This window comes from Syngnathoides biaculeatus, chromosome 19, assembly GCF_019802595.1.
Source record: "Syngnathoides biaculeatus isolate LvHL_M chromosome 19, ASM1980259v1, whole genome shotgun sequence".
Classification (NCBI taxonomy): Eukaryota; Metazoa; Chordata; class Actinopteri; order Syngnathiformes; family Syngnathidae; genus Syngnathoides; species Syngnathoides biaculeatus.
In genome coordinates, this window is record NC_084658.1 from 13717796 (window position 1) to 13745258 (window position 27463).

The 27463-nt window shown below is 45.5% G+C and overlaps 3 protein-coding genes across 10 annotated transcripts in view; 1 reads left to right on the forward strand and 2 right to left on the reverse strand.

Annotated features, from left to right (window-relative positions):
• Nucleotides 1–18092, reverse strand: part of armc1 (armadillo repeat containing 1) — a 135776-nt gene extending 117684 nt beyond the window's left edge. For 3 of the 6 annotated variants that reach the window (XM_061805805.1, XM_061805803.1, XM_061805804.1), the window contains exons 1-7: nt 12032–12252; nt 10968–11177; nt 10089–10180; nt 8952–9144; nt 8700–8816; nt 7697–7771; nt 4996–6919 (exon numbers count right to left, since the gene is read on the reverse strand). In XM_061805805.1, the coding sequence (XP_061661789.1) occupies nt 6713–6919; nt 7697–7771; nt 8700–8816; nt 8952–9144; nt 10089–10180; nt 10968–11129 (846 nt within the window). In that variant the 5' untranslated portion in view covers nt 11130–11177; nt 12032–12252 and the 3' untranslated portion in view covers nt 4996–6712. Of the gene's footprint in view, nt 1–671; nt 807–4995; nt 6920–7696; nt 7772–8699; nt 8817–8951; nt 9145–10088; nt 10181–10967; nt 11178–12031; nt 12255–17955 lie in introns of those variants that run through there. The other 3 variants (XM_061805806.1, XM_061805807.1, XM_061805808.1) reach the window with 3 other exon arrangements.
• Nucleotides 12550–16133, forward strand: mtfr1 (mitochondrial fission regulator 1). Its single transcript, XM_061805801.1, has 8 exons — nt 12550–12678; nt 13320–13411; nt 13499–13597; nt 14619–14758; nt 14890–15128; nt 15217–15466; nt 15535–15688; nt 15757–16133. The coding sequence occupies exons 2-8, from the start codon at nt 13376–13378 to the stop codon at nt 15802–15804; spliced, it is 966 nt and encodes a 321-aa protein (XP_061661785.1). The 5' UTR covers nt 12550–12678; nt 13320–13375; the 3' UTR covers nt 15805–16133.
• Nucleotides 18093–18753: 661 nt separating the features above from the next.
• Nucleotides 18754–27463, reverse strand: part of pde7a (phosphodiesterase 7A) — a 30651-nt gene continuing 21941 nt past the window's right edge. The window contains exons 7-16 of one of the 3 annotated variants that reach the window (XM_061805799.1): nt 24003–24089; nt 23368–23534; nt 22621–22684; nt 21532–21728; nt 20742–20873; nt 20570–20661; nt 20338–20482; nt 20091–20187; nt 19921–20001; nt 18754–19844 (exon numbers count right to left, since the gene is read on the reverse strand). In XM_061805799.1, the coding sequence (XP_061661783.1) occupies nt 19612–19844; nt 19921–20001; nt 20091–20187; nt 20338–20482; nt 20570–20661; nt 20742–20873; nt 21532–21728; nt 22621–22684; nt 23368–23534; nt 24003–24089 (1295 nt within the window). In that variant the 3' untranslated portion in view covers nt 18754–19611. Of the gene's footprint in view, nt 19845–19920; nt 20002–20090; nt 20188–20337; nt 20483–20569; nt 20662–20741; nt 20874–21531; nt 21729–22620; nt 22685–23367; nt 23535–24002; nt 24093–27463 lie in introns of all 3 variants that reach the window. The other 2 variants (XM_061805798.1, XM_061805800.1) reach the window with 2 other exon arrangements.

Genomic DNA, 27463 nt, shown 5'->3' on the forward strand with positions numbered 1-27463 from the left:
TCGTGTAGTCCTGGGCTGATTCCTCACCTTTCTAAAGGATCATTGAGACCCCACGAGGTGATATCTTGCATGGGGCTTGCGTCATGTTTAGCTTCTTTCATTTTCTCATGATTGGACCTTTTCTCACCAAGCTGCTTGGCAATTTCTCCGTAGCCCTTTCCAGCCGTGTGGAGTTGTACAATTTTGTCTCTGGTGCCTTTGGACAGCTCTTTGGTCTTGGCCGTGTTACAAGTTGGAGTCTGGCTGATTGTACGGGGTGGACAGGTGTCTTTATGCAGCTAACGACGTCACACAGGTGCATCTGATTCAGGATAATACGTGGAGTGGAGGTGGACTTTTAAAGGCGGACTAGGAGGTCTTTGAGGGTCAGAATTCTAGCTGATAGACAGCTGTATCACACAAATAAATCCTTTTTAAAAGAAAAATCATACATTGTGATTTCTGGATTTTTCCTTTTAAGATTCTCTCTCTCACAGTGCCCGTGCACCGAAGATAAAAATTTCAGACCCCTCCATGATTTCGAAGTGGGAGAACTTGCAATGTAGCAGGGTGTTCAAATACTTATTTGATAGGGACAATGCAGACAACGCGTCGATAGTAAAGGTTAGAATGTCGCCGTCGTGGGTCAAGTGCTGTTAACGGCGACGTATCGGTCGCGACTTGCCGGATACGTCGAACGTGGATGCGATTTCGACAGCGACGAGCTTTTGCCACCACGCCGACGCCGTCAGAACCGACGCCCTGAAAGCGGATCTGGCGTGAAGTGCTCCGTGGCTTCCTCCTGACGTGAGAGCAGCAAGTGACTTCTGATGAAAAAGACGACGATAGTGTGAACGGGAATCACGAGGAAGGCGCGGCGGAAACAAGGTGGACTTGATCGTGCGGCTTGCAACGGGCGTTGGATGGACCGGGTGTGCGGCGCGGTAACAGGCGCACCAGTGATTAAGTGGTGTTAGGGAGCGGGAACACTTGTTTGCAAGGACAAGCTTTGTGTACTTTTTTTTTGTCGCGCGCCGGCCTGCCTCCATCTTTGTGAAAGCATAAAATGTGTTTAAAGAGATGAATCGGGATCGGACGAGCCGTCCTGACATGATTATGAGGGATTCATCTGCAGCCATCTGCCACCGTTATGAAGGAGGGGGGTGGGGGGGTGCGGACCTTCTGTTCAGCGAGCGTGCCACAAAGGCACCACTACACAGACCCCACTGCTCCGCTGTTTAACATGAACAATTTGCCGTGTGAAGGTGGGCTTTGGATCTCGTCAATTAATTTTTTTTTATTTTTTTTTTGGGTGCATGTTTCTGGAGCCCTCTTAAATCGGAGACCGTTGCTTTGTATCTGGTATGTAAGGGTTTATAAAAGCGCTGGGGAGTTATTATATTACATTTCACAGGTATTATCATATTCACACACCATGTGGACAAAAGGGGGTGGGGGGGTGGCACAGCAGATGGGCTTCATTGCTCATAACAATGTTCACTTGTTGTCTTAAGTTGTGTAATAGCCGGCGCAAATTTTAAGTTGCACCTTTATTCTTTTTTATCTCCCCTCAGCTTTTCACACGGCTGCACAAAAGAGAACATTCAGAATATGAATCCTGAAGAAATGATTCATTTAGCCGTTAACAAAACATGACGTTAAATGGTTAAAACAAAGGACGACTCACCCGTTCTGGTAGCGCCATGATGGATGATTTTCTGAATTCCTGTGGAACTTGAAGCCACATTTTGCTTCATTTTTTGGGGGGATTTAAACTATTTTTGTTGTTGTTATGATTCAGAACTAACGCAAAAACAAAACACACAAGCTCCATTTTCTGTAAAACCCCAAAGTACTTACCAAACTCAAGACTGAACTCCAAAAATCGCCGGAACAGCTTCGTTAATGTATTTATTCATAATTTAAATTGTGTGTGTGTGTGTGTTTTTTTGGAAACAATTCCCTTTTCCTGCGCGCCAGGATAGTCTGCTTAATTACGACGCTATAATAACCTGTCACAGAGGCGAATGTGAATGTCATACCATATTGCCGGGCCCTAATGGCGGCGGGCAGATCCGCTGATGAGCCGTTTTGCGACAATTACTCTCAAATCTCAGGTTATGCGCGCGTGGAGGCGTGCCTCGGCCCACGCCACACACATGACTGACGGGCCTGTATGTGCACGCACTTGTTGGACCTTGAACCCCCCCCCCGTAGTCAATAGCCTCCCGCATCTTTTATTATCTTCCTAATCCACATATCCGGCCCGATATGCATAATATCGTGAATTATTTTGACACCGCGGGACCTTTTAATTCTCAACAGCCATAATTCATCCCCGCCAATCGAGCGGATGGAGCCCGAGTGCTTCCTCACCCTAACCCACACTTCCTTCCTCCCCCGGCTGAGCCAAATCATGTGGGGTGGGGGTGGCAATAATGAGCTATGACCACAATTATGAAGTTTGTATGTGCGCATATAAATCTCACCAACATTCTTATACGAGCAGCTGCTCCAACACGCGGACATTAAAAGATTTCGATTTCGACGCCGAGGACATTTGGAGACGTATTGCTAACCAAACCTGAGTCTTGTCATATGCAAAAACTTTCACGCCGTTAAGTGTAGCCGCAATCGAGTTCCGGCAAAGGTTAACGTGTGGCCGAACACGCTTCCGCATTCACGAGCCGTCAAAACCGTCACTATGTGGGGATTTATTCCTGATGAGAACAGATCCAGCAACAAAATATTCAGACTTTTCTACGCTTTCAAACTTTTCCGTGTAAATCTCGACAACTTACTCACCAGATCCACGTGTAGATCCAGTTGTCCGAGACAAGCGGAAGGGAATTAACAGTCCAATTTCTTAATCGGCGAAAACATCGATTTCGGCCATTAAATACGGGGTCCTCTGAGCCGAGTTTGTCTAATTTTTCCACGTACCGTCATTTATTTTCACCGGTATCGGACAAGACTCTGGGCGTCGTGCTACAAGACATATTTCCGTGTCGTCTCCAACTGACTTAGCATTGAGCAATGCTTAGCTTGACTTCCAAAATGGCGACGTAAACAAAAGTCACGTGATTTTATGACGTGGGTGCACAAGCTCGATTGTCGGCGAAGAGCTGAGAAGTCCATACTGTACAGATGAAAAAGTACAGTATATCCATATTTCAGTGTGCAGGAGGCCGAGGCCGGCAGCAGTACAATGGCAGCTCCATTGACGCGCAGTGTGTGTCAAAAACTGCTCAATTTTTTTCCCCAATTGTGTCATTGCTTATTTTTCACATTAAAAACCCCCAAATGTTTTTTTTTTTTTTTTTTAATGTTTCAAAAGTTATCCATGAGATAGGCTTAAATGGAAAAATATGACACGCTGTGGAAAACCTTGAAGGGACAAGCCGAAAGACAAAGATGTTGAAAAGCCTGGAACTCATTAATTGCATTTACATTCGTTTCAAGCATGAACGATTATTTGAGATATGTGAGTTACGAGGTCACGGACCCGAATGGACACATTTCAAGGCGGCGCCGCATTTCTGCAGAGGGTTCACGGGTCTTAATTGTGTCGAGCCGACTGCGAGTCTTTAGCTTGGTGTCACGCAATCAAACGAGGTCCTCAGTCAGCGGGTGACCTTCGTTCAGGCGCAATAAAGAGCGACATTACATCTCAACAACACAGATCAAGAGAAATGTCTCAATTAAAACCCCCAGGGGGAGGAGGAAGACGAAGAGTTATCGCTCTTTCTGTGCTCGCCACGTCCTCAAAAGTTATTTGACATAAATTGCCAGAGTCACATCATTTCCCGCCACCCCGACCGCCGCCGCCGGGATTTACGGCCGCTAGCGCCGACGCCGCCCGCCGTCTCTCCGCCGCCGCGGGGCCCTCGACGCGCGCGTGCAGATAGAAGCGGGCGGCGCGGCGATAGGACGGCGCCGTTGATTGGCTTTTACCGGAGAGAAAGGCGAGGCGTCCCGTGTGGACAAGCTTCTCGAAGAGCGCTAATATCATATATAATCACCGCGCGGAAGCGTACAAAGCCCTGCGGAATGTCATTTAATGCACAATAAAGCACCTCGCCTACTGTATTCACCAGTAAAAGCAAGCTTATGGCTGCATGGTCACTGATGATTACCGTGATTGCGAGGGAGTGAGGGCTATCGTATATTGTAGGCTGAAATGCACGTTCAGCAAGTGCGGCTCCATTTGCTTTTAAAGGCGACTGAATTATGGGTTCTTTTTTTTTGGGGGGGGGGGGTTGTTTTTGTTCAACAGTTTTACTTTAATTTATATTCATTTCGGGTTTTTTGTTTTTCATCAGTTCGTCATATTTTTTCATACTAAAATGTGGAAGTACTGTATTCATTTATAGAATTTTATAATTTATTGTCAAGTAGTACCACAAAATTACTTTTTTTGCCATCCTTATTTGTTTTTAAAATTACTTTGTCAATTGTGTATTTCTATATATGGCAACATTTTTGTATATACGCTGTGGGTGCATTTTGAAATTTAATTTACATTTCTTGTGCTGTCTTAGAAGCATGGGGGGGTCACTTTGCAGTTCTATTTTGTTTTAAACCATCCATCCATCCATCCAGTTTCTTTGCCGCTCATCCTCACGAGGGTTGCGGGGAGTGCCGGAGCCTATCCCAGCTGTCAACAGGGAGGCGGCGGGGTACACCCTGAACTGGTCACCAGCCAATCGCAGTGCACATTGAGACAGACGCACTCACAATCACACCTACGGGCAATTTAAAGTGTCCAATTCATGTTGCATGCGGGAGGAAACCGGAGTGCCGGGAGAAAACCCACACAGGCACGGGGAGAACGCGCAAAATCCACACGTCGGCCCGGGAACGGCCTCAGAACTGTGAGGCCAACACTTTACCAGCGTTTTGTTTTGTGCATTTATGCTAAACGTATTTATAAGCACATAGCCATAACATTAAAAAAATTCCATATTCTTCATAGAGCCCTTGCATTGGACGGCGACGGATTGCGTGCGTGTGTACCTAATGAAGTGCTGCAGCAGGAAGTGACATCACCGTCCACCAGTGTCGCTCCAGGGCCCGCAGCTGGGCCTCGGTCTTCCGCCTGCTGCTCGGCCACCAGCGCCAGGCAAAGTCTGGCGCCGCTGGATTGCCTCCCCCCAACTACCCTACGGCACCTCTCGTTGGAAGAAAGTGACATTAGTTTGAAGAAAAAACATTTTTTAAAAAAAAAAAAGCACAAAAACAACAAAGTTGAATTTGAAGTTTATGGTCATTTGTTGGGAATGAGTATTACAGTATATATTACAATTGTAGCTGTCTGTACATTTCCGCCGTTAGGATCCTAATGTGAGCACAATCCGAGCAACACCCGACGACGACTAATACTAAAAACAAAACAAAAAGAAAATGCTGATCAATGTAACAACGTTTAAAAAAAAAAAATAATAATAATCTTATTGCTTGAACCAGGAAGTGGCACCGGCGGCTAGATTTAGGTCACGCTGCCGGTTTTTCGACCTCGGCTAACGAGAGACGAGACAAGTGGCCTAGTCAGCACTGCACTGCGTAGCGTTGTTGTGTACAGGACATTAATTATGAGAGACATCATGCCGGGGAGGATAACAGGTCAACCTGGGATGGGAAGTAAGCACTTTCGGCAACAGAGATCCCGTTTTTTTGTGGAGTTGGACGCGCAAAAACTGACACACACACACACAAAAAAAAGGTTTCAAAGATTATTCGGGTGCGGGTCAAGCACCATTTACAAAATCTACATATGATATTATGTATATACTGTAAAACACGACGTGTGGCATTCGGTGCCCTAAAGCAAAAATGTGGGATTTTTTTTTTCCCTATCAGGGGCCGTTTCAGTTTCAAAAATCAATCATGCGACGATTGAACTTGTGTTTCTAATAAATTTGATAGTTTTTTTTTTTTTGTTTATAGAATATTTCTTTTGAGTTTGTATTTTTTTTAAGAAAATACATAACATTCAAATTAAAATAAAACCCAAAACATTAGTATTATATAAATTGCATTTTTCATTTCATTTTTGGAACTACAAAACAAATTAATTAAATAAAATGTTGTTGGCTAAATTAAATTAGCTAACTAAATCTAAACACTGTATTATCTTGAATAAACATTTGCTTGTTCCTATTTAAATTATTATTATGGTCTGAAGGCCAAAAAATGGCCACCGAGAAGCAAAAAAAAAAAAAAAATTAAAAATTAAAAAAAAGCCACGTTCTGCATTCTCCACAAGAAAAAAAAAAGGCACGCAAAAAGAACTGGGGAGGAGATTGGCACTAAAGCATGTTAAAGTTTAAAAAAAAAAAAAAAAAACGAAGCGTGAAAATGTTACCATGATAAATATTGTAGAATTGAAGGGTGTGGGGTGGTTGGGGGAGGTCATGCACAAAAATCATCTCCCAATTTATCGGAGCGAGGGTCCTTGGTGTCAGCTGATTTCAAGTCCTCTAGTTTGGGGGACGTACAGTAGCTAGCGTATGCTCAGTATACACACACACACACACACACACACACACACACACACACACACACACACACACACACACACACACACACTGAAGCTGTGTGTGTGTGTGTGTGTGTGGAAAGTCCAGGCTAAGCCCACCCCGCACGGTGGTACGATGTTTGTGTGTGCGTGTGTGGTGTGGAACGAGGGAGGCGGGGGGCGGGGGGGGGGGGGGGTAATGTGACCAGCGTTGGGTCACCAATAGAAGGAGCGAGTCAGGAAGTTGGCGGCCGTGTTGAGCCAGCCCATTCCGTCGGTGACGGAGCCCACGCGCGTCACCGCCTTGTCCGGGTCCTGCGACGGGCTCTCCTCCTCGGGCAGGTAGTCCGGGATGTCCGTGTTCTCCTCCACCGCCGCCGCGCCCGACGACCCCTCGCCCTCTTCCTGGAATGGCATGATCAGCTGCGACGCACACAGACAAAGACGGGGGGGGGAGTGACGACACGCAAAAGCGACGCCTCCGCCGAGGGGGGGAGCGCGGGTCCGTCCCGGAGACTTGGGAATGGGATCCGGAATTCACCGGCGGGACCTTCGAAATCGCGAAATGCGGCAAAAGGCAGAAGACTCGGGAATGAGGAAAATTCCCCCAATCTGGATCAAATCCGGATTAAACACATACTTCACATCAATATGATCATGTCCAGCAATTTCGATCCAACATAATTACAATTGTAAGCATTCAAACATACTGTACGCCACTCAATGTGACATCGATTTCAAAATTTTCAATATTGATCATATCTGGATGAAACTGTACTTCCTTGCAGCTATAAAGGCTCACTATAAAAACAGAAAGTTGATCCGATGGCAAGTGACAATCAAACCTGAGGGAAATTTTCCACGTTGAATTTACGCAGATCTCAAATGCTGGTTTTTTTTTTTTTTAAAGAGGGTATTATCACTAGCATTAAAAAAAATGATATATTGATCATAAATAGTAGTTGCGCAACAAAAACAAACAAGGACAAAAACATCAGCGCCTTGGTTGAAGCATGACTGAGGCAAGCCTGACCCCTGCTGGTCACATCAGGTACTGAAGTCTAGCATTGAGCAGAGTGAATTATTATTTTAGAAAATACAGTAAAGTGTGTGCGTCTATTAACGTATACTTCTATTTTCCTAATTTTTCTGGACTTGTTAAAAAGTAAGCGCCGCCCGAGCTGAGCAGTCCGTCCTCACCTCTCCTCCGTCGTCCGTCCGCAACACTTGTTGAGCTTTCATCACTTTTGTGGAGTTGATGGCTGTGCCCAATGCCTGTCACGCACAAAATACATTTTTTTTTAATATTATTATAACAAGCATAGTGGTTTGTGAACGTTTTTTTTTTAAACAACTGACGTGTTTCAGCCCTGAGGCAACAAGACTCAGAAGTTGATTGAATGGTATTTCGTCACTTTTTGGTTAATATCTGAAAGTACAGAATTTTACATCCATCCATTTTCTTTGCCGTTTATCCTCACGAGGGTCGGAGCCGATCCCAGCCATCAACGTGCACATCGAGACAAACAGCCGCACTCACAATCACACCTCGGGGCAATTTTGAGTCCCCAATTGATGTTGCATATTTTTAGGATGTGGGAGGAAACCGGAGTGCCCACCTGGAGAAAAGCCACGCAGGAACGGGGAGAAGATGCAAACTCCGCACAGGTGGGGCCGGGATCGAACCCGGGTCCTCAGAACTGTGAGGCCAACGCTTTACTAGCTTATACCACCGTGCCGCCCAGTACAAAATGTTATAAAATATTATTTCTAATAAAACATAGCCTGCAAATACAATTTAATATAATATATATATATATTTTTTTTTTTTTTAAATTGTCCTGCAACCCTTGTGAGGATAAGCAGCTAAGAAAATGGATGGATGGAGAAATTGCAATCCAAAAATAAACCCGCAGTATGGTTTTTTTGTCATTTAAAAAAAACAACAAAAATACAAAAACTTTTAGGGAAAATAAAACAAATTAACTTTACAAAAACAAAAATATACAATAAAATGGAAAAATTTAAATGAAAAATTGTAAAAAATATATTAAAATATTGCAGTTGGTTCAGAAATTGACGACATCATACTGATAGCAGACGACTGAACAAATGTGTTTTGGTGCCGTTGTACACAAACTGGATTACATGCACCCTGGTGTGGGATTCCAAAAACCTTAAAGGGGGGGGGGGTCTGTCTTACGTCGGCTTTCAGGTCGGAGCGGATCCTCACGACGCATCTCTTGACGGCCATCTGGAAAGTGAAGCTGATGACTCCTCGGATCTTCAGCAAGGCCTCCTCGCACAGGCCCCTGCGAGTCTGCGCACCCGGAGACAAGCGAGACAGGATTAATGTTGGAAATACCAAAAAGATGACGTTCTAAAAATTGAAATAGAAATGGCCATTAGCGCACTTTTGGTTTCGACTACGTAAAAGCCGACGATCGACACCCACCGAGTCGTCCAGTCCGTCGATGTGCAGGACCACCGTCTTGGCCCTTTTGTTGTTGGAACCCAGGAAGAACTGCGCCTTGCGGCGGCAGGAGGCGGCGGCCGCCTCGGCCTGCTCGGCTTCCTCTTTACCGGCCGACTGAAAGATCTCGTAGATCTCCGAGGCCAGGAGTTTGGTTTCGCCGGGGGACGCGCTCCTTAAAAAGGTGGGACGGACAGGCCACGTGAAAAACTGGATGGTGACGCCGGTCCGGATCGTGCTGACATTTTCTAGATTGTCTATATTACATTTAGACATAAACGCGGAAAATTCCACTCCGCATTGAAAGTGCAAAAAAAACCCTTATCATCATCACTGCTCATCACTGCCACGCACAGGACTGGAGTTGAAACTGCAACACATTATTGACTCCACTATATATTTTTTAATCAGTTGAAATTATTATTCAAAAAAACGGATTACATTTAAATCAAATATGGGATCTACTTGAAATAATATATAATTTTTTTTTTTTTTAATTAGTCACATATTGGCGGCACGGTGGATCAGCTGTAAAAGCGTTGGCTTCACAGTTCTGAGGACCCGGGTTCGATCCCGGCCCCGCCTGTGTGGAGTTTGCATGTTCACCCCGTGCCAGTGTGGGTTCCCCCCCACATTCCAAAAATGCTACATTAATTGGACACTCTAAATTGCCCGTAGGTCTGATGAGTGTGCCCGTTTGTCTCCATGTGCCCTGCGATTAGCTGGCGACCGGTTTAGGGTGTGCCCCGCCTCCTGCCCGTTGACAGCTGGGATAGGCTCCGGCGCTCCTCGCAACCCTCGTGAGGATAAGCGGCTAAGAATATGGATGTATGGATGAATAGTTTAAGGCTTGGTTCAAAACAAAACTTAAAAAGTTACTCTGGGAGTAAAATGACGACAGTTTTGGTGTACTACAAAAAAATCCATGAGGGTTAAAATGTTCTGTCCCCAACAGAAGGACGCTGCTAAAAATTAAAAAAAAAAAAAAAAAAAAAAAAAAATATATATATATATATATATATATACACATATATATATATACATATATATACACACACACACACACACATACACAGCACAGCTTAAATGGTTTAATGCAGTGCGCGCGCCTGCACTTACTTCTGCATGACATTCTGCAAGCTCAGCATCATGCCCAGCTCGCCCTTCATCTTCTCCCTGTTGGCTCGACATTCCGCCAGGTAGCGCACGGCCTGCGTACGCACACAAAAAGACGACAGACACTGACGGCGGGCGGCCATTTTCGGGCATTATAAAACACGCTCGTGTTACATAAGCGACAAGGAGAGTGCTTGTCGTGCCTCTGCGTACGGTTAAGCGTCACTGTTTTGTTTTTTCCAAGCAACTGTTATTACATAAAACACTTTGAGGACAAGAAAGATGTTGTCATACATGACCATAGTTTATACCTCTCAACAGAGTTTTGCTTCACTGGATTTGAAGGACCCTCAAAATGGCCGAAAAGACCCAAAAACAAACATGTAAACGAACACTCCCGTTTCCTCCCACATCCCAAAAACATGCAACATTAACTGGACACTCTAAATCGTCCATAGGTGTGATTGTGAGTCCGGCTGTTTGTCTCGATGTGCCCTGCGATTGGCTGGCGACCAGTTCAGGCTCCAGCACTAGCCACGACCCTGGTGAGGACGAGCGGCAAAGAAAATGGATGGGTGGATGGATGTGGCTCAAATTTGGCGGCAATGGGACAAAATATCTAGCTCGTCTTTGAAGGATGACTGGAATTTAGCAAAATGACTGCTCCAAACCAAAATGGCAGCTCTTTTCAGGCACGGCATATTGGACTTTTTTTGTGGGTCTGCTTAAGATGGACTCGCTTCCCAGGTTTGTGTTTGACCCAAAATTTGAAGGCGTTTTCTGGATCAGACAAAAACTATGAAATTTTTTGCATTTTTTTTTTTCCCTGAACCGAATTCACTCAAATGCTATGTTTTAATGAATAAATCCGAAAAGACTTGCCAGCAGCGCAGAGTAGACCACTTGCGGGTTGGGGTGGTCCAGGAACAGAATGAGCCCCGGCAAGCATCCGTGATCCTCCACTATGGCCCTGCGGTTGAGCGGGTCCGCGGCGAGGTCCCGCAGCTGGTTCACCACCGTCAGCGCATCCACCTCCGCACTCATGGCGCCTCTCGTCCGGCGGCCACGCGCATCCAACCAACCTCTGTCCGGCTGCGACCATAACACACACACACACAAAAAAAAATTTAATCGTCATTTTTTTGGCATCATTTCCTCTGTTAAGCATTGATGAGCATCAATACATTCTACCAATCCATATCGAAATTAGGTTTCAAAGTTGCATGGAGTGAATTTTATTCCCAATTGGAAAGAGATAACGTGAGCAACTATATGACATTGAATTTTCAATCATTTTAATGTTAATTTATGAATGATTGTGTTAATATTATGTCATCAACATCAACAAAAAAAGTTTGTGTGTACGGTGATGCATATTAATACTTTGAAAATAACTTTGGTGAAGCTGTTTTGAGATCATAAACTGTAAAGGTAATTAATTTTCTCTCTCTCAAATAATAAAAGAATAAAAAAAATGCTCACACTATTATTTTATTAAGTAACAAAACGGTGTAACAGATTAGGAATTAACGAGAAACGGGAATTTAAGAAGCTTAAAGCAGCAATTGGTTGACCCATTTATCATAAGAGCACTTGTATAACACAATAGTCGATCTTGGGTAAAGCCAATAAAGTAAAGAGTAAGATTTGGAGCACTTTGAAACAAATAAATATCTTATTTGTCCCATTATGCGTAGTCCTGTCACAGCGAGCTGACATATGCGTGAAACATCTTTTTACAGAGCTGCTGGAGTCATTCCACTAAACTCAACGTGTCAAGACGTACATAAACGCCTACTTAAAAACAAATATAGAAGGTGAATTACTTTGTAAATGCGAATATTTCGTGAGGTTTCGTTCGACCCCGAGCCTCACCTCAAATTTCACCCTGATGAGAAAGACCCAGTGGCTAGGCTAACATCTAAGCTAACGCAATTTAACCTTACCTTTCAGTCACTTTTAGGCGAAACCATGAGACGACCGCGGCCGAACGTCGGTTACACGGGACGAAACGGTGTGGCAACGGGACACAAAGTGCCACAATATGATGGGGGAATAGAAAAAAAACAACCTTTAAGAATATAAATGAATTGAGACTGGGCCCTCCGCCTTTTCTTTGACTGTGCTCGTTTAAGCTAGCAGCTGTGCACACTGTTTGGGTGTTGTGGCACGTCATTGGGTGTGCTCGTTAAAAATCTTCCACGTACCGCTTCCGGTGGTACACGGCTGTGAGCGCTACACGTTCCCACTGAGACACTCCACACTGTGCAATCGAACGCACTCTTTAATCCCGATACATGATTGGACAATTTTCTTTGAGCGACTGGCTCATAACCCAATCACAAGCTAACTGTGTGACCATGCCTAACTTGCATTGGCTGGCATGCGTGACAATCAACGTGATTGGCAAATGGTGGCGGTGTACGGCAACAGGATGGTAATTATAATCCCAAAATCCAATTGGTTGAAAGATGTTCACGACTCCCCTCCGGATCAGTCTCCTCTCGTGCGAGTTGCGGGACACGTCCGACGGCTAAACAAGGTGGAAACGCTCGAAAAGTTCCCAGAAAAGCCTCGAATCGGACTTTGCAAGGTATCTGTACACATATTTAACATTGAATGCACGCCTTTAGTTTCCTGAGACCCGATCAGGTTCGTTTAAAGCGTTCCGTTCCCCCAACGAAAACGTTGGTTTTGTAGCCCCCCCAAAAAAGTTGCTTCTATCCGGTTAGCCCCGGTGGCTAAACAAGGCAGCATCAGGTAGCCAAAATGTACGTTTAAAATCGAACAAATTGGGCTTTTACACTCAGTTTGTGTCGGTTTTAATACGCTTAAAAATGTCGCAGTAATATCACTTTGCGTGGTGTTGTTTTACGATCTTGCATTTGTTCCATTTTAAAAAATAAAAATGAGGAAAAAAAAAAAAAAGATGAACTCACATTCTTAAATGTAAACTTTTACTCGCCGAAAGCTACATTATTTTTTTGTTTTGGTTTTATTTTTGCAAATGTAACTGATGTCACGCACGTTTGACGTGATGAAAGTGCGTCTTTGAAAAGTGGTTTCTAAAAATAAAATCGTATATCGTAAATAAAAAATAATAATAATAATATATGTCCGTCAACTCAAGCAAATCTAAAATGAATTTAAAAATAGAGCAAATGTAGTGCGTTTGTTATTTTTGTTTTGAGCTGGAAGAAATAATGATTCATAAATGGCGCTTGTCATTTTTAGGTTCCTGCATGGTGCCGATCTCATTAGTATTCGGGCTTGTGTCGGCCTGAGGAGCAATGAATAAACCCTACGAACGCATCGAAATGGACCTGGTAAGGCGAAATTGCTCTATTTGAGTCTTGTGCGTGCATAGGAATCGTAATTAGAAAAAAAAAAAAACAACACTTTTTTTTTTTTAGTCGTTTGGATCAGCCAAGCCTTACGGGTCCACGAGGAGTATCGTGAGGAGGATCGCGAGCAACCTTCCTCTCAAGCCCTGCCCCAGGGTGCACTTTCAGGTGAGAGAGACACGGTAAAGGCGGATTTGTTGACATCACAGCTTCTCTCCAGCTCTGTTGACGTGCACTTGCGCGCCCGCTATTCCCTTTCCCCCGACCGTAAACAGCCGCTGAGGAGTCGCGCAGAAAATGTTGGCATGTTACTTTCTTTTCCGTCCTTTTCAACATGACTTTTCTCTTTTTTCCCCCCCCCTCCTTCCTTCTCTCATTCTCTTATTTTTTCCAGCGACCCCTCCCTCTGCTATGCGGAATGGGGTACGTCTGCTTTAGGTCAGTTGGTTCGCAACGTCGTCACTGAATCGTTCCTTCTTTCTAACTTCTTTTGTGTGGCCGTGGAAATGGGAGTGCAGGACATTTATGTAAAGCAGGGGTGTCAAACTCATTTTTCTCGCGGGTCACATTGTTGTTCCGGTTTCCCTCGGAGGGCCAATATAAAATATTTAATCATCTCATCATACTTACATAATCAATTTATGAAATAGTTTTGGAATCAGAAATCAAGGGAAATGTGTCTTTCAACTATTCATGTTTAGTAGCACCAAAACGCTCGTAATATCTCAACTTTATCTTTTATAGTATATGACAATTGGAAATTTCGGTACAGATTTTTACAAGAATCACCGAAATTGACACTAGATTTGGCTTCGTGGGCCGCATAAAATCATGTGACGGGCCAGATCTGGCCCCCGGGCCTTGAGTTTGACACCTGTGATGTAGAGCTTCTCCCATGCTGTTAAAAATGTGTGCGCATTTTTTTCTTTTTTTTAAAGGTAGATTACTCAGGGCTTTGTCACACCCTCCTTTGCTACGTTCCCAAACGACGATAGCTCAAACGCTAACATTCTGTGCTAGCACGTAGCAAGATAGCAACATGCACTAATAATGCGGATTAGCGTGGTAGCGAGCTAACGTGTAACAAGATGCCAACCTGAGATTTTAATTCTAGCCCCGTGTAAATCGGTTCCGGTCGGAAATTAGAATCGGTAGAACGCTAACACGCGCTAACAGTTGCTAACTACAGCTGCACCCGCTGGACGAGGATGCGGACGTCCTGGGCAGGAGGAAGGAGCACGCCGTGGCCTCGCTCGCCGACGTTTCCTGGATCGACCAGGATGACGACGACGACGGCGAGGAGGAGGAGGAAGATGACGGCAGAGCTCGGTGAGAAATTAATCGTCAAGTAGCGGCCCCATCGTTAACATTTACAATACTCAAATTTGACTGTATGTACCCCCCCCCCCCAAAAAAAAAAAAAAATTGGGGGGAAAAAAAAAAACTGTCCAATTTCACAGGAAATCGCGGCCACCCCAGGGCCTGGCGTTCCGTGGCCGCCCGCCCCGGCCCCGGAGACGCCCCCCGGCCAGGCGGCGCTCGCTCCCCAGCCTCCGCCCGGGCACCCCGGACCCCCAGGGCCCCGCGGCCGCCGGCGACGAGGCCATCCAGAAGATCAGCGCGCTGGAGACCGAGCTGGCCAAGCTGCGAGCGCAGATAGCCCAGATCGTGCTGGCCCAGGAGAAGAGCGCCCAGTTGGGTAGGAAAAATGACCTTTTCTTGATGAATTATCCTCTAGATGGCAGCAGAGTTCCACATTTTCAACATTCTGCTTCCGTCGGGCTCAGCTGTATCCAACGGAAGCACCTCCGGGCCTCCCCAGCCGCCGCCTCCTCCTCCTCCTCCTCCACCCCCGCCGCCTCCTCTTCCTCCTCCCCCGGGACTCCAGCGCACCTTTTCCGCCCTGGACCTGATCAAGGAGCGTCGCGGGAAAAAGACGCCAGGCCCGCCGCCGGAGGCAAAGGCGCACGCCGACGTCCCGAGCATGCTGGACATCCTCAAGGACATGAACAAAGTCAAGCTGAGATCCGTCAAAAGGTGAGCGCGCCGAGCACGACCGGGATAACGAGGAAGGTTCTGACGTAACCGTCGTCGCGGCCCCGCAGCCGCCCGGCGAGCGCCGAGAACGAGGAGAAGCTGACGGAGCCGACGGACGCGGCCGCGCTCATCGCGCAGGCCCTCAAGAGGAAGTTTGCCCACACGTACCCGCAGCACAACCAGCAAGTGGACCGGGTCAAACATTCGGCCGCGAGCCCGCTGGTAACGGCACACACGTTTTCCTCAATGTTGTTGTTGCTATTATTAATTTTCTTCTTTTTTTGTTCCAGTTTGGTCAGCACATGTTGAGATCAACGGGGAAGCGCGAGTTGGTTTAAAGGAAGGAAACGACTGCGCCTGACTGAAGAGGAAGAAGCCTGGAACGTTCCAATTCTGTCTGATTTATTACTTTTAATATTTGTGGAGGCACAAAAGGGATCTCTCTCTCTCTATCAAGTCTGACCCTGTGTTCAGTTTTGGTGCAATTTTTATGTTGTATGACATTTAATTATGCGTATGTTGCCACTTTTGCGTATCGTAAGACTCAACTGGTCATACGGTAAATTATGATTTGTCATATTAAAGCGCTCTAACTTGATAGTCGATCGTTCCTCGTGTATACCAAACGGTTATTTTCCAAACTTTTGATGTAAAATGATTTTTTTTTTTTTTAAATCAATACCTCATTTGATGGGAAATGAGATATTAATCAATACCTCATTTGATCATCTCGATTCTGTTATGCGCCAGCGTTTAGTTTTAAATTGTCGGCCAATGTTACTGGCGTTATTTATGCTTTTACATTTTATTTTGTGAGGAAAGTTGGTCCATATTTATGATTTTATTCAAGATCTTTGCAGTGGAATTGTGTTAAAATACTGTCCAATGGTAGAGTTATTAAATAAAACTATAAAGTCAATGTCTGAATCCTTTTTTTTTTTTTTAAATGGAAATAGTACAAGAATGTTACTGCACCAAAATAAGCCATAGAAAAATTATGTATTACACAAAAGTCGCGTATTCTTCCAGTCATGTCTCAAGACATTCCACCAGAACCGTGTAAAGGGTGGGATGCAATTCATCCCTCGTCTCCTGCAACTGCCCCCGTGCCAGTTTTCTATGCCGGTAAAGTCTCCCTGAGTTCAACTTGATTTTTTTTTTTTCAAAAATTCATCCACTCTCCCACATGAAGCGAAAATTGGAATTGGATTCCCCAACAACACTGGCGGATTGTTCAGGTGACCGACGGGTCTGATGGATCGGAAGCCTTGACTCGCGGACGCGTGGCGGTACTGTGGTGGATTCGCCCTATTCGATGTTCTCCCTTCTCGTTGGGCAGGCCGATGCGCTCCGGCGTCTGCTATTTATCCAACCTTTGTCGCTCCACTCGATGCTCGTACGAGTCTCCTCGAAGTAACAAACCGGGCCGTTACAACACGTCACCGCCGCTCTATATGTGACCCGAAGCACCCATTCTTTAACTCCCCGGTTTATATAGACGCTATAGGTGTACCCCGTGGTGTTGCGAATGAATATGAACTTACTAATCGGATAGCCTCGCCTTGCTTTCTGCCATTTTTCCCGTCACCCCCAATAAGAACGTTGACCGCATTAATTATTTACATTACAACCGACAGCGTCTGGCAAATTACACCAGGGACGGCTTCGGGGGTGTCCATGAACAATTGACCCCTCCGTACAGGGCACTTAACCACGCCTCCTGAAGTTACGTCACCCCACGTGTGCTAACCTCAGACAAACAATTAGCAAAAAATGGCGGCACAGGAAGAAAACTTTAGAGCGAAATTGTCCGATTTACCGGCTGATTTCTCACTCGCATTATTAGCGAACAGCGAAATATCGTTGAAAAGCAGACCGCAGGGCTTCGAGTATTTCAGCGAGCGGTATTTCAATGGTATTTACATGCATATCGACGGAGAAACCGTTGATACGAGCGCGAGATCTTTCCGGAGTCAGAGGAAGACCGAGAAGCCACATAATATAATATATTATAACCCAAAGACGAATTCGTCATTGACGGTTTCCTATTTTCGTGTTACATATCACACCTGTGTGCAGAATCTGTATGTGTATCTGTATAGCCATTTGTGAACCGCCGTAAGAAGGAGAGGCTTGATTTACGAGTTGTTTTCTCTCGTTTTCTTTGTGTAACGTATATAATTATTCTTGAATTAGTGCCGAACCTACGTAAGTCCCGACCGAGTACGACAATCACTACTTTAGTGTCCTCAAACATCCTTCCTTCAGTCTTGGTGTCTCGGTGCACGTCGAAGGCTTTTAGGACTGCTAGTCCGGTTTAGCTTAGCTCACCGCCGAACAGAGACACGTTTGTGCAGTCAGATCATCGCAAAATATCGCTCAACACAGATCAAGTGTGACAATCATTCACACGTAGCGATGTTATGCGAGCGAAGAACTGCTAATTCATTTATATGAGACATGTATTGAAAATCAAATATGGGGCTTACCTTCGCGCAAACATATCTGTTCCGGTCGATGGATTCAGTTGATCATGCGGTCTTCCACAACGTTTGATCCATCGAACACATTTTTCGTACTCGGTCTTCTGTTCTGGTTGATTTTAGATGGATTCAGTTGATGATGCGGTCTTCCACAAAGTTTGATCCATCGAAGGCATTTTTCGTACTGGGTCTTCGGTTTTGGAAAGGGTACGAATTGAACTCCACCAAGCCGCCTTTCGGGATACCTGTCGTCACTATTACAAAGTGCGTGACTACACCTCTTAACCATATTTTTTGTTAAATAACCCAAATACGCGATAAAACGCTACCAAAAGCTATACTGGACCATGCAACGTTGTCTGAGGGAACGGCGGGTGCAAAAGAAGGGGGCGTGGCTTATGCGGATCTCTGGCCTCTGATTGGTCAGCGTCGCCGATGACGCAATTTCTACAGAGGGGTCAATTGGCTGCCACCTCTTTGATGATCCTCGCAGGGGTGTCAAGACAATGCGGCGATCTGATTGGCTATTATTGTACAAGTGATTGACAGGTCGGCAAGGTCCATCGCAACATAGGGGGGGAAATAAAACGTCCTGTCCTTTTAATCAACAACAGGTTTAATTCTTCCAAAACAACTGCAACAGGCGCGTATCAAAAAGTGGAAAAGAGAACGCGGAAGGCATTTTTACAAAAAGGAAAAAAAAGAAAAAAAACTCCAGTCTTGCCCCTCCCTCCCTCCCGCTCCCCTTTTCCAGAGAAAACAAAATGGCTGTCGCGACATAATTGTAAACAGTTTGCAAAAAAACAAACAAAAAAAAAAACAACAACAGTCTTACAGCACTTTTCAACAGCGAGTGTGTGTTAGAGAGGGGGGGAGGACAAACACCTGTTATCTTCACAGTGGGGGGGGGGGGGGGTCACACTGTGGAATGTGGTCACCTTCATCGTTATCTTCATCATGGCGGGTTTGGTCACTTAGCTTGTCGCTTGTGCATAGTCGTAAGGCGTTTTGTACAGCTTGCGTGTGTTTGTGTGGCCCTTGAAAGACGCAAATTGTGTTCATCCTCTTCCGTCGCAAAACCCTGAGAGGCTCCGAGCAGAAGAGTCCCGAAAACTGAATGTGTGTGTGAGAGAAAAGAGAGTTTTTGGGGCTGTGTGTGTGTGTGTGTGTGTGTATGGCTTCAGTAGCTTTGTGCTTCCGATAATGTGTGTGTGTGTGTGTGTGTACGCGCATTAAGTAGAGAAGAAGAAGAAGTAAACAGTCTGGATTGGTCGAGAGGCAGCAAACGACTGGGCTTGTCACTTTTTTTTTTTTTTTTTTCCCCCTCGAGGAAGAAATCGATACAAACGTGAGCCACGCGTCCGCGTACAGTAGATGCATGTGCGCGCGTCGACGCTCGTCATCAAATGGCACTTCAAAATAGTCTTCTGGAGCGACAAATAAATTAAAAAAAAAAAAAAAATAGTCGACGACGGAGAAGGGAAATTACAGCAGGAGCCACCAAATGAGGTATCTACGTATTGCTCTACGTTCAAAAACTATTCCAATTAAATAAATTAAATAAAATCAGTGGTTGAGCGAGAAGGGGGGAAAAAAAACAAAAAACCAAAAAAAAAAAAATCAAAAGTAAGCGGGATCAAGGCGCTCCCCCCAGTGTGTGTGTCATGAGGTGTCAGGATACTCTCCTTCCCTGAGGTTCGTCTTTGGAGAGGTTTGCGCTAGTGGCGGCGGCGGCGGCGGCGGTGGCAGTGGCGGGTCTGGGCTCAGGTTTTGTTCTCGGCTGCCCCAGCTGGCCTTGTTGAGCCCCATGTGGCCCAGCATGGTCTGGGACAGACGCGTGTCCGAGAAGCGAGACCACTCGGCGAACAGAGGCTCGGCCACGTACGTCATGAAGCCTGACGGCGGCCGAAACACGTGCTGGTGAGATATGTTAGGTAATATAATCGACGCCGGCGTGGAATGACAACTCACCGATCTGAATGTTGCCCACCGTGTTCTTGGCTCTGTCGCAAAGCGGGCTCACTTCGAGCTTGTGCTTCTTCTCGATGTCACCTGGGTTCGGAACAATGGCAGGAAGAAAACTGTGAGGATGACCCCCAAATTGGGTCGCAATATGTAACGCAATCTTGGAAAGCGCGCACCTTGCTGGAAGAACTCCTCCGTGACTTTGTCGCTCCACTGCTTGCTCAGCTCCCACGGCCTGCACGGGTTGCAGATGTCGGCGCACTTCAGCGCCATCTGCAGCGAGGGGGGGGGGGGGCGCATAAGCGAGCGTCCAATCCAAACATTAGAAGGAAACGCACTCGATTCGTGACAAATATTACAAGAAGTCACAATTTTACAAACAAATTGGTGGCTATTTTGTGCTAAGAGAAAGGATGTTAGCACCTGTAGCACGAAGTGTCTGTGGCTGGCGTTACTCAAGCACAGGTTGCTCTGGTCCAAGTGCAGGCGGAACCTGGACAGGTAGTCGTTCTGCCTGCTGATGTCCGTGGCCAGGATCAACGAGCCCAGGTCCCTCTCCAGGCTCAGGCTGGGGCCCACGCACAAAGACAAAACACGCGTTTCAAAGTCCGGCGAGAGGCGAGGAGGTCGGCATATTGCGCAGACGCGGGCGGACCCGTCTTCGGCGGGCAAGTGGGCGAAGAGCCCCGTCTCTCTCAGGAGACCCACGGCAGACTTCCAGTGGTGGTTTTCCAGAACTGAGGTATTCTGAGGACCACAAAGGATCGGATTACAAATGACCTCTAAGAGTCCAACTGAGCGTAGCTACATCTGGGAGTCGGCGTCACCTTGTAGAGTGAAGCCAGATAGTGGTCAGTCTTGATGAGGAAGGGCTGGTTGACTCCGGGGTGGTCCAGGTCGTGAGTGGCGGCGGCCAGCAGGCCCAGCAGGATGTCGTACGACGTCAGAGACTTGGATAGCTGCGCTCGACGGGCACACAAACCGCATTAGCTTAGCTTCTGAAAGCCTGCATTGCATTGTGGTGTTTTTTTTTTTTTGTATGTTTTTAATACAAGTACAATTTTTCCCTTATTAAAATGTACATTACAACTTTTTATCTTGTTTTTTGGGGCGAGAAGGCCGGAACTGGTTACAGTGGAATCCCGCCTACTTGTCGTTCGGCACCAGGGGATTCACCTGATGGAGGAGTGTTTTTTTTTTTTTGTATGTTTTTAATACAAGTACAATTTTTCCCTTATTAAAATGTACATTAGAACTTTTTAGCTTGTTTTTTGGGGCGAGAAGGCCGGAACTGGTTACAGTGGAATCCCGCCTACTTGTCGTTCGGCACCAGGGGATTCACCTGATGGAGGAGTGTTTTTTTTTTTTTTTTTTTCCCCAAATTATGTATATATATATATATATTATATGGGGACCCCGAAAACGATTAGAGGTGGTTTATCCCCGCTCAATCAATAATTTTTGGGTTTCAAAACGCTATCTGACGCCACCCTAAAGGGTGTCAGTTGTCTGCGGATTTTGGCAACCCCCGGTCCCGGCCCCGTCACTCCGGACCGTCAGCGTACGCGCTGCACATTCCAAAGAGTGATTCCGGAAACCTCCTTTCGCGGGCCTCACCGCCGGCTCCCGCAGGTAGCAGTACATCGCCTGCGTGACGTCGGCGGCGTGCACGGCGTTGTGGTAAGGGTTGTGGGGGTGGTAGTCCTCCTGGACCAGCACCAGGAAGCGCCACAGTCGGACCACGTCCAGACGGAACAGCTCCACCAGGCCGTACTGGTCCAGGAGGTGGAACGTCAGGGTGATCAGGCTGTTTCCTGCGGGGATGGTGAAGGAGACGAGTTATGAATATGCGCTTCCCTTGGTGCTGCCGTGTTTCAGCGTAACATTATGAGATTAAAAGTTGGAACATTATCATTTTTCAAAGAATTTAAGATGGACCCAATAAAGCAATCATTAAAAAAAAAAAAAAATCAATCGTGACAATACTAGAATAAAGTTGCAGCACTATGAGGGGGGGGAAAAAAAACATCACGTCAGCAAGCGTGAGAAAAAGTCATTTATACAACAATAAATACAAAACAATGCATGCAAAGTAAATCGTGAGAAAAGTATGAATATTATGAGAAATACGAGACAAAAGTAGAAAAGAAAACATAAGAAAAAAGCTCACTGCCCAAATCAAAATGAAAAAATGAAAACAAACAAACAAACAACAAAAAATATATAGAAAAGCATTTTAACACTCACATAAAAAAGTGTTAGACAGAAAAATTGTTCTGACTACAAGAAAAAAAAATTAACATTACCAGAACAAAAAAGTTGTAAACCATTTGGTGGAAAAAAACTAAAAAAAAAAAAAAAAAAAAGTGAATTCAGATTTAACAGAGGGGAAAAAAAAAAATTCCTACGAGAAAAGTTTAACAGCACAAGAATTGAGAAGAAATAATGTGAGAAAAATTATTTCAATCATTATCATTTTATGAGAATTTGAGTTGTCATAAAATTACAAGAAATAAGTAACATAAAAAATTTTGAATTAAAAAGTCATAACTATGGGAAAAGATGAGGAAAAACTGTTGTTACCAAAACAAAACAAAAGTAGCTAAGAGTAAATATATCCATCTGAAACACTGCCAATGATGTACCATGCGGCCGCTAGATGGCGCCGACGGGTCATACAATCATACCTGTGACATTTGTACGTACCGTTGGTCAACCTGTCGAAGAGGAAAATGTCAAAATTCCAGTTGCCCACTTTTTCCAGCATGCACTGCAAAGCGAGAGAGCGAGAGAACTTTATCAATGACGATGCAAAGAATATGTACTGTGAATACTGCGGAGTGCTCGCATATACCCAGACGACTCATCAAACTAATGCTAAAGTAAATTTATGCTTTCCAAACACACACACACATTCAAATAGGTGCGCATGAAAACCAATTCATGGAACCCAACCGAGGGATTCATATTTTTCCTCAATCCCATGAGATGTGGCTTTGTTGGCACATCTTCATGCATATTACCACTTTGCTACATCCAATATGGCGGCGACCTAAACATGTGATTCAGCACTCAAAACGGTATCTCGCTACATACACCGCGCACACAAAAGTTAGCGATACAGATTTGGGCTTTTGTGTGAAATTTCAGCATTCTCACTCGCAGTAGCGAAGTTGTACTCCGTCATGGTAGACTGTGCACTTTGTTACTTTCATTTTTAGGTGTGAAAGTATCACAAACTTTGCAAATTCTGTCTTTTTAACCACTCTATCGCGCTCAACTTATCGCTACAGAGTGGCGCAGTAAAATTAGCCGACTCCAAAACGTGGAGGCAAAGACCTTACTTCCCGTCCAAAGAATGATTTGACGCATCATTTCCGCACCGTCGCTAACTTTTTTTTTTTTTTTTTTTTTGCGCACCGCATGTGTTTATTGGGGTTCTCGTGTTCTTACGCGGGCCTGTCCAGTGTAGTCCTCGTCGAGGATGGGGAGCGGGAGGTGCGGGGCGGCCCCTCGCAGTAGGCGGGACGAGTGCAGGTACCTCTGGAGGCTGAGCAGCCGCCGCACCCTTCTCTCGGGGGCCAAGTCCACGGCCGCCTCCGACTTGCTGCCCAGGCGTGCTGCGTACACACACACACACACACACAAGTTTACAGTAAGTCATGACGACCGTTGGTATTTTTTTTTATTTTTTTTTTTGTGTGGAAGCGCAAGCCGGTCACGTGACTTTCGACTCGGCTCCGTGCTGACCAAGCCGCCCACCAGTCAGCTTTTTTTTTTTTTTTTTTTTCGTCTGGCCCTCGCGTAGCAGACCTGCTTTGTCACACGCACGGTCACACACACACAAAAAAAAAGCGGCGGGACTGAATAAACCGCAGCGCCAAGCTGGAAACGCGGCAACGTGAGGCGCACAGACGCACGCACACAATGCGTCTGTGTTGTGATGTCATTGACGACGGGGGGGTGGGGGGGAGACGCAGACACGCACAAACACAACTTTGGCCTTATGTGTGCGAAAATGGCAAAGGAAAGGGGGGGGGGGGGGGTCGGGGCGGCGGTCGCGGCCGGCGGTGGCCGATCGTACTCACTGTGGAGGTTTCGGAAGTCGATGCACAGATACGGATGAGAGCTTCGCCGTTCCGGTTCAAATCCGACCTGACTTCTCACTCTCACATCTCCTGGAAGAAATTTGCACTTATTTCCTCGAGGGTCATGCGATCCGGGCGTAAACGTTGCGCGCTCGGGCGGCTCGGCAGACGAGTCAAAACTGTTTGAGTGCGTAAAGACGTGAGGATGCGGGGCTTTGCAAAGAGCCACAAGGATGGGAGTTGCCGCGGGGCAAACGATGAGCAGTAAACAAAAACACTTGTTGGTTTTCTTCCTCCTGCATTTATGAAAATGTGTTAAAATGTCAAAAAAAAAACTGCTGCTAGTACCTCGCTTAAGGTCACAGAACCACTTCTGTAAGTACTTAGTCCTGGTGGAGTTTACAAAGCCGTCCGCGGCACAATTCTGATCCCAAAATACTCGGGAACTTTTCCAAAATTAATTGAAGCCAACTCCTCTGATGTTGGGAGTTGAGAGTTTTGAAATACCATAATTTCCGGCCTATAAGCCGTGACTTTTTCCACACGCTTTCAACCCTGCGGCTTATGCGGTGATGCGGCTAATTTGTGCATTTTTTTTTTTTTCCTAACGGCCGCAAGGGGGCACTTGAGTGGAAAAGCTCAGAGTGAGACCGGTGGAATATATGTACCGAGGAAGTGACTTTTACCGGTCCGGCAATTTTAGCGCTGCGCTAGCGTGTTACTGCTGTGTCTCAAGGACTTTTAACAGTATGGTTATTTTAACTTGCCCTGTTAGCGGGGTACTAGCATTAGCATTAGCGCCGGGCCGCTAGCGTTAAACACTCCGTGTACCGTCTTTCTTTATAAATATTTCATGTTTCAATGTGGGCACTTGTGGCTTTTAAACAGCTGTGGCCTATGTGTGTACCAAATGGTATTTCCTTGACAACCAGCCTTATAACCAGGTGCGCTCTCCAGGCCGGGAATTACAGTACACATTTAGTTTTTTTAGATTTGCACAGGACGCAGGTACGTTTTCATTCAGTCGTTTTCCAAAGTACACTTGAGTGGGTGAGTAACCACAACAACTGGACTGGTGATGAATTATGAATAGCATAACAACGTCACGCTGACGCCTGAAAGTGATCATCTCGTTTTTCTGCCTTATGCTTTTCATCGACTGTTGCACAAACTCCATAGATGTCAAATTGAAAACGAGGTCAGGCTCATGTTGAACACAAGGCGCTGCATCCTGGCGGAAGATTTTTTTGCCTTAGGAAAGAAAGACCGCGACCACTCAGCCGTGTTCAAATTATTAAAATAAACCCACTTAAAGCCGGCGCGGAAAGTGGATTGCGACTCGGTTTGCGGTCAAACCCCACCGCTGTGGCGCTTGGACCAGCCAAAGATGTGACTTAACCCGGATGTGCGCGAGTGTCACTGTGTTGAAAATGTTACGCACGGGAAAGCCACACACACGGACACAGAAGAAGAGGAGCGAGGAGATGGGCATGCAATGTCATCACAACACAGAACCTGTGAAGGTGATCCTCAGTTTGTCTTCATGATCTTTATGGAATTAAGTGCCGGGCTGCACAACAATTTAAAGGGGTGGGGTGGGGTGGGGGGGGGGCTGTTCCAGCATGGCAACCCTCCACTACAACTCTCACACATGTATCAACACACACGCAAACAAAAACATAAACAATGTACCACTATAAAGCCCCCACCACCAAAAAAAAAAAAAAAAAAAACATACCTGAAAAAAGTTGGGCATTTACATTTGAAGCAGACATTTTAGGGTCACTCAGTATTGCCCCCCCCCAGATGTTTTTCCAAAATGTAGCCCCCAAACACAGTTTAGTAGACACACAAAACAATCGTAAGCACACATAAAGCTGGCTTGTGACGTGTAGTATTTTTAATAAGGCCGGCGGCCACTAAAGGGTCAAAGACTGGACTTTTTTTTAATAAAAAAAAAAAAACAACAAAAAAAAAAACACAGCCGCGAAAGCCACATGACATTCGGGAACCATGTCTATGACCATCGGACAAAAATAGTTTTCCACAAATTATATTTAAATTATTTTTCCATTTTATTTAGTTTACATTTTCAAATTTATATATATTTTATACAAACATACATATATGTATATATATTTATTATTTATTTTATTATTATTTATTATAATTATTACTATTTATTCAGATTATAATTTATTATTCTCTCTCTTTCTATATATCTATATATATATATATTTTTTTTTTGTATTATTTATTTTACTATATTATTATTTAATCAAATTGGTATTTATTATGATTACTATTATTTATAGTATTTCCACTAAATGATCCACTTATCCAAATAATCACCTAGTTTCCGATACCACTAGTTAACCCGTTTCAAACTCTGTTGCTCACCAAAACAGCAAAAGTCTCGAAAAGCCCATTTTAGCTTCAGTTTTTCCAAGAAATTGTACTTTTGCTCATTGACCTCAGCGGCACCTCCGTGACTGATTCGGCGCCTGAAGATACTTTCATTCCTGAACATGACATTTGGCGCGTCTACCATGAATAGACCCAAAAAAAAAAGTGTCAAAAACCAATGCAGAAAAGTCAAAGGAAGTCAGCCATTTTGGTTTGAAGCCGCCACTTCGGGGTCGTTTTATCCATTTCCTTCAAAAGATGAACTATTTCCGACCAAATTCAAACAACGTTTATGCTACACACGCGGGCGACGAGACTCATTAGTGCCCCCTACAGGGACAACTCTGCCTGATGATGCCACTCGCGCATTCGTGCACAAGCAATTTTGACCCCGGGGAATATTGTTTGAGGCATTCATTGTGAAGAAACGCGTGCCTAATCCGCGGTGTGGCACGTGCACATCATAAATCAAAACGATTGCGAAGGGCCCGAGGCGACGGATTCAGGCGTGCGTGAATCCGTCCGCATGTGCTCGGCCCGGGCACGTGCGCGCACTTGACGCCGTGATTAGCACACGTTTCCAGAGTCAGAGGGTCCAAGTCACCCCCCCCAGTGCATTAAGAGGTGGTGGTGGGGGGGGGGGTTGGATGTAGGTCATGTCGTTTCGCGCGATGGCGGGATGACACTGGGGCTGAGTGAGCGTGCGGTGAATAGAAGCCGTCCGCAAAGACAGACGCTTTGCGCCGTGACGTAGGAGAGAAACCGTGTTGTACTCGGTCGAACCGAAGGATTAAAAAGAAAAAGTGTGTGTGTGTGTGTGTTGAGGTTGGGGGAACTAAAGCGCCTTTACTCAGCTCAAACAAAACACACGGCAGCTGTTGACTCAAAACATCAACATTTGGAAGCCATTCGGACGTGCGAGTGTCTTCTGTTCGGCGGTAGAAACCGGACACTGTATTTCCACTAATCGATAGCATCCACTTAACCCAAATAAACACCTCGTTTCCCGATACCACTAGTTAACCGTTTCGAACCCTGTTGCTAACCAAAACAGC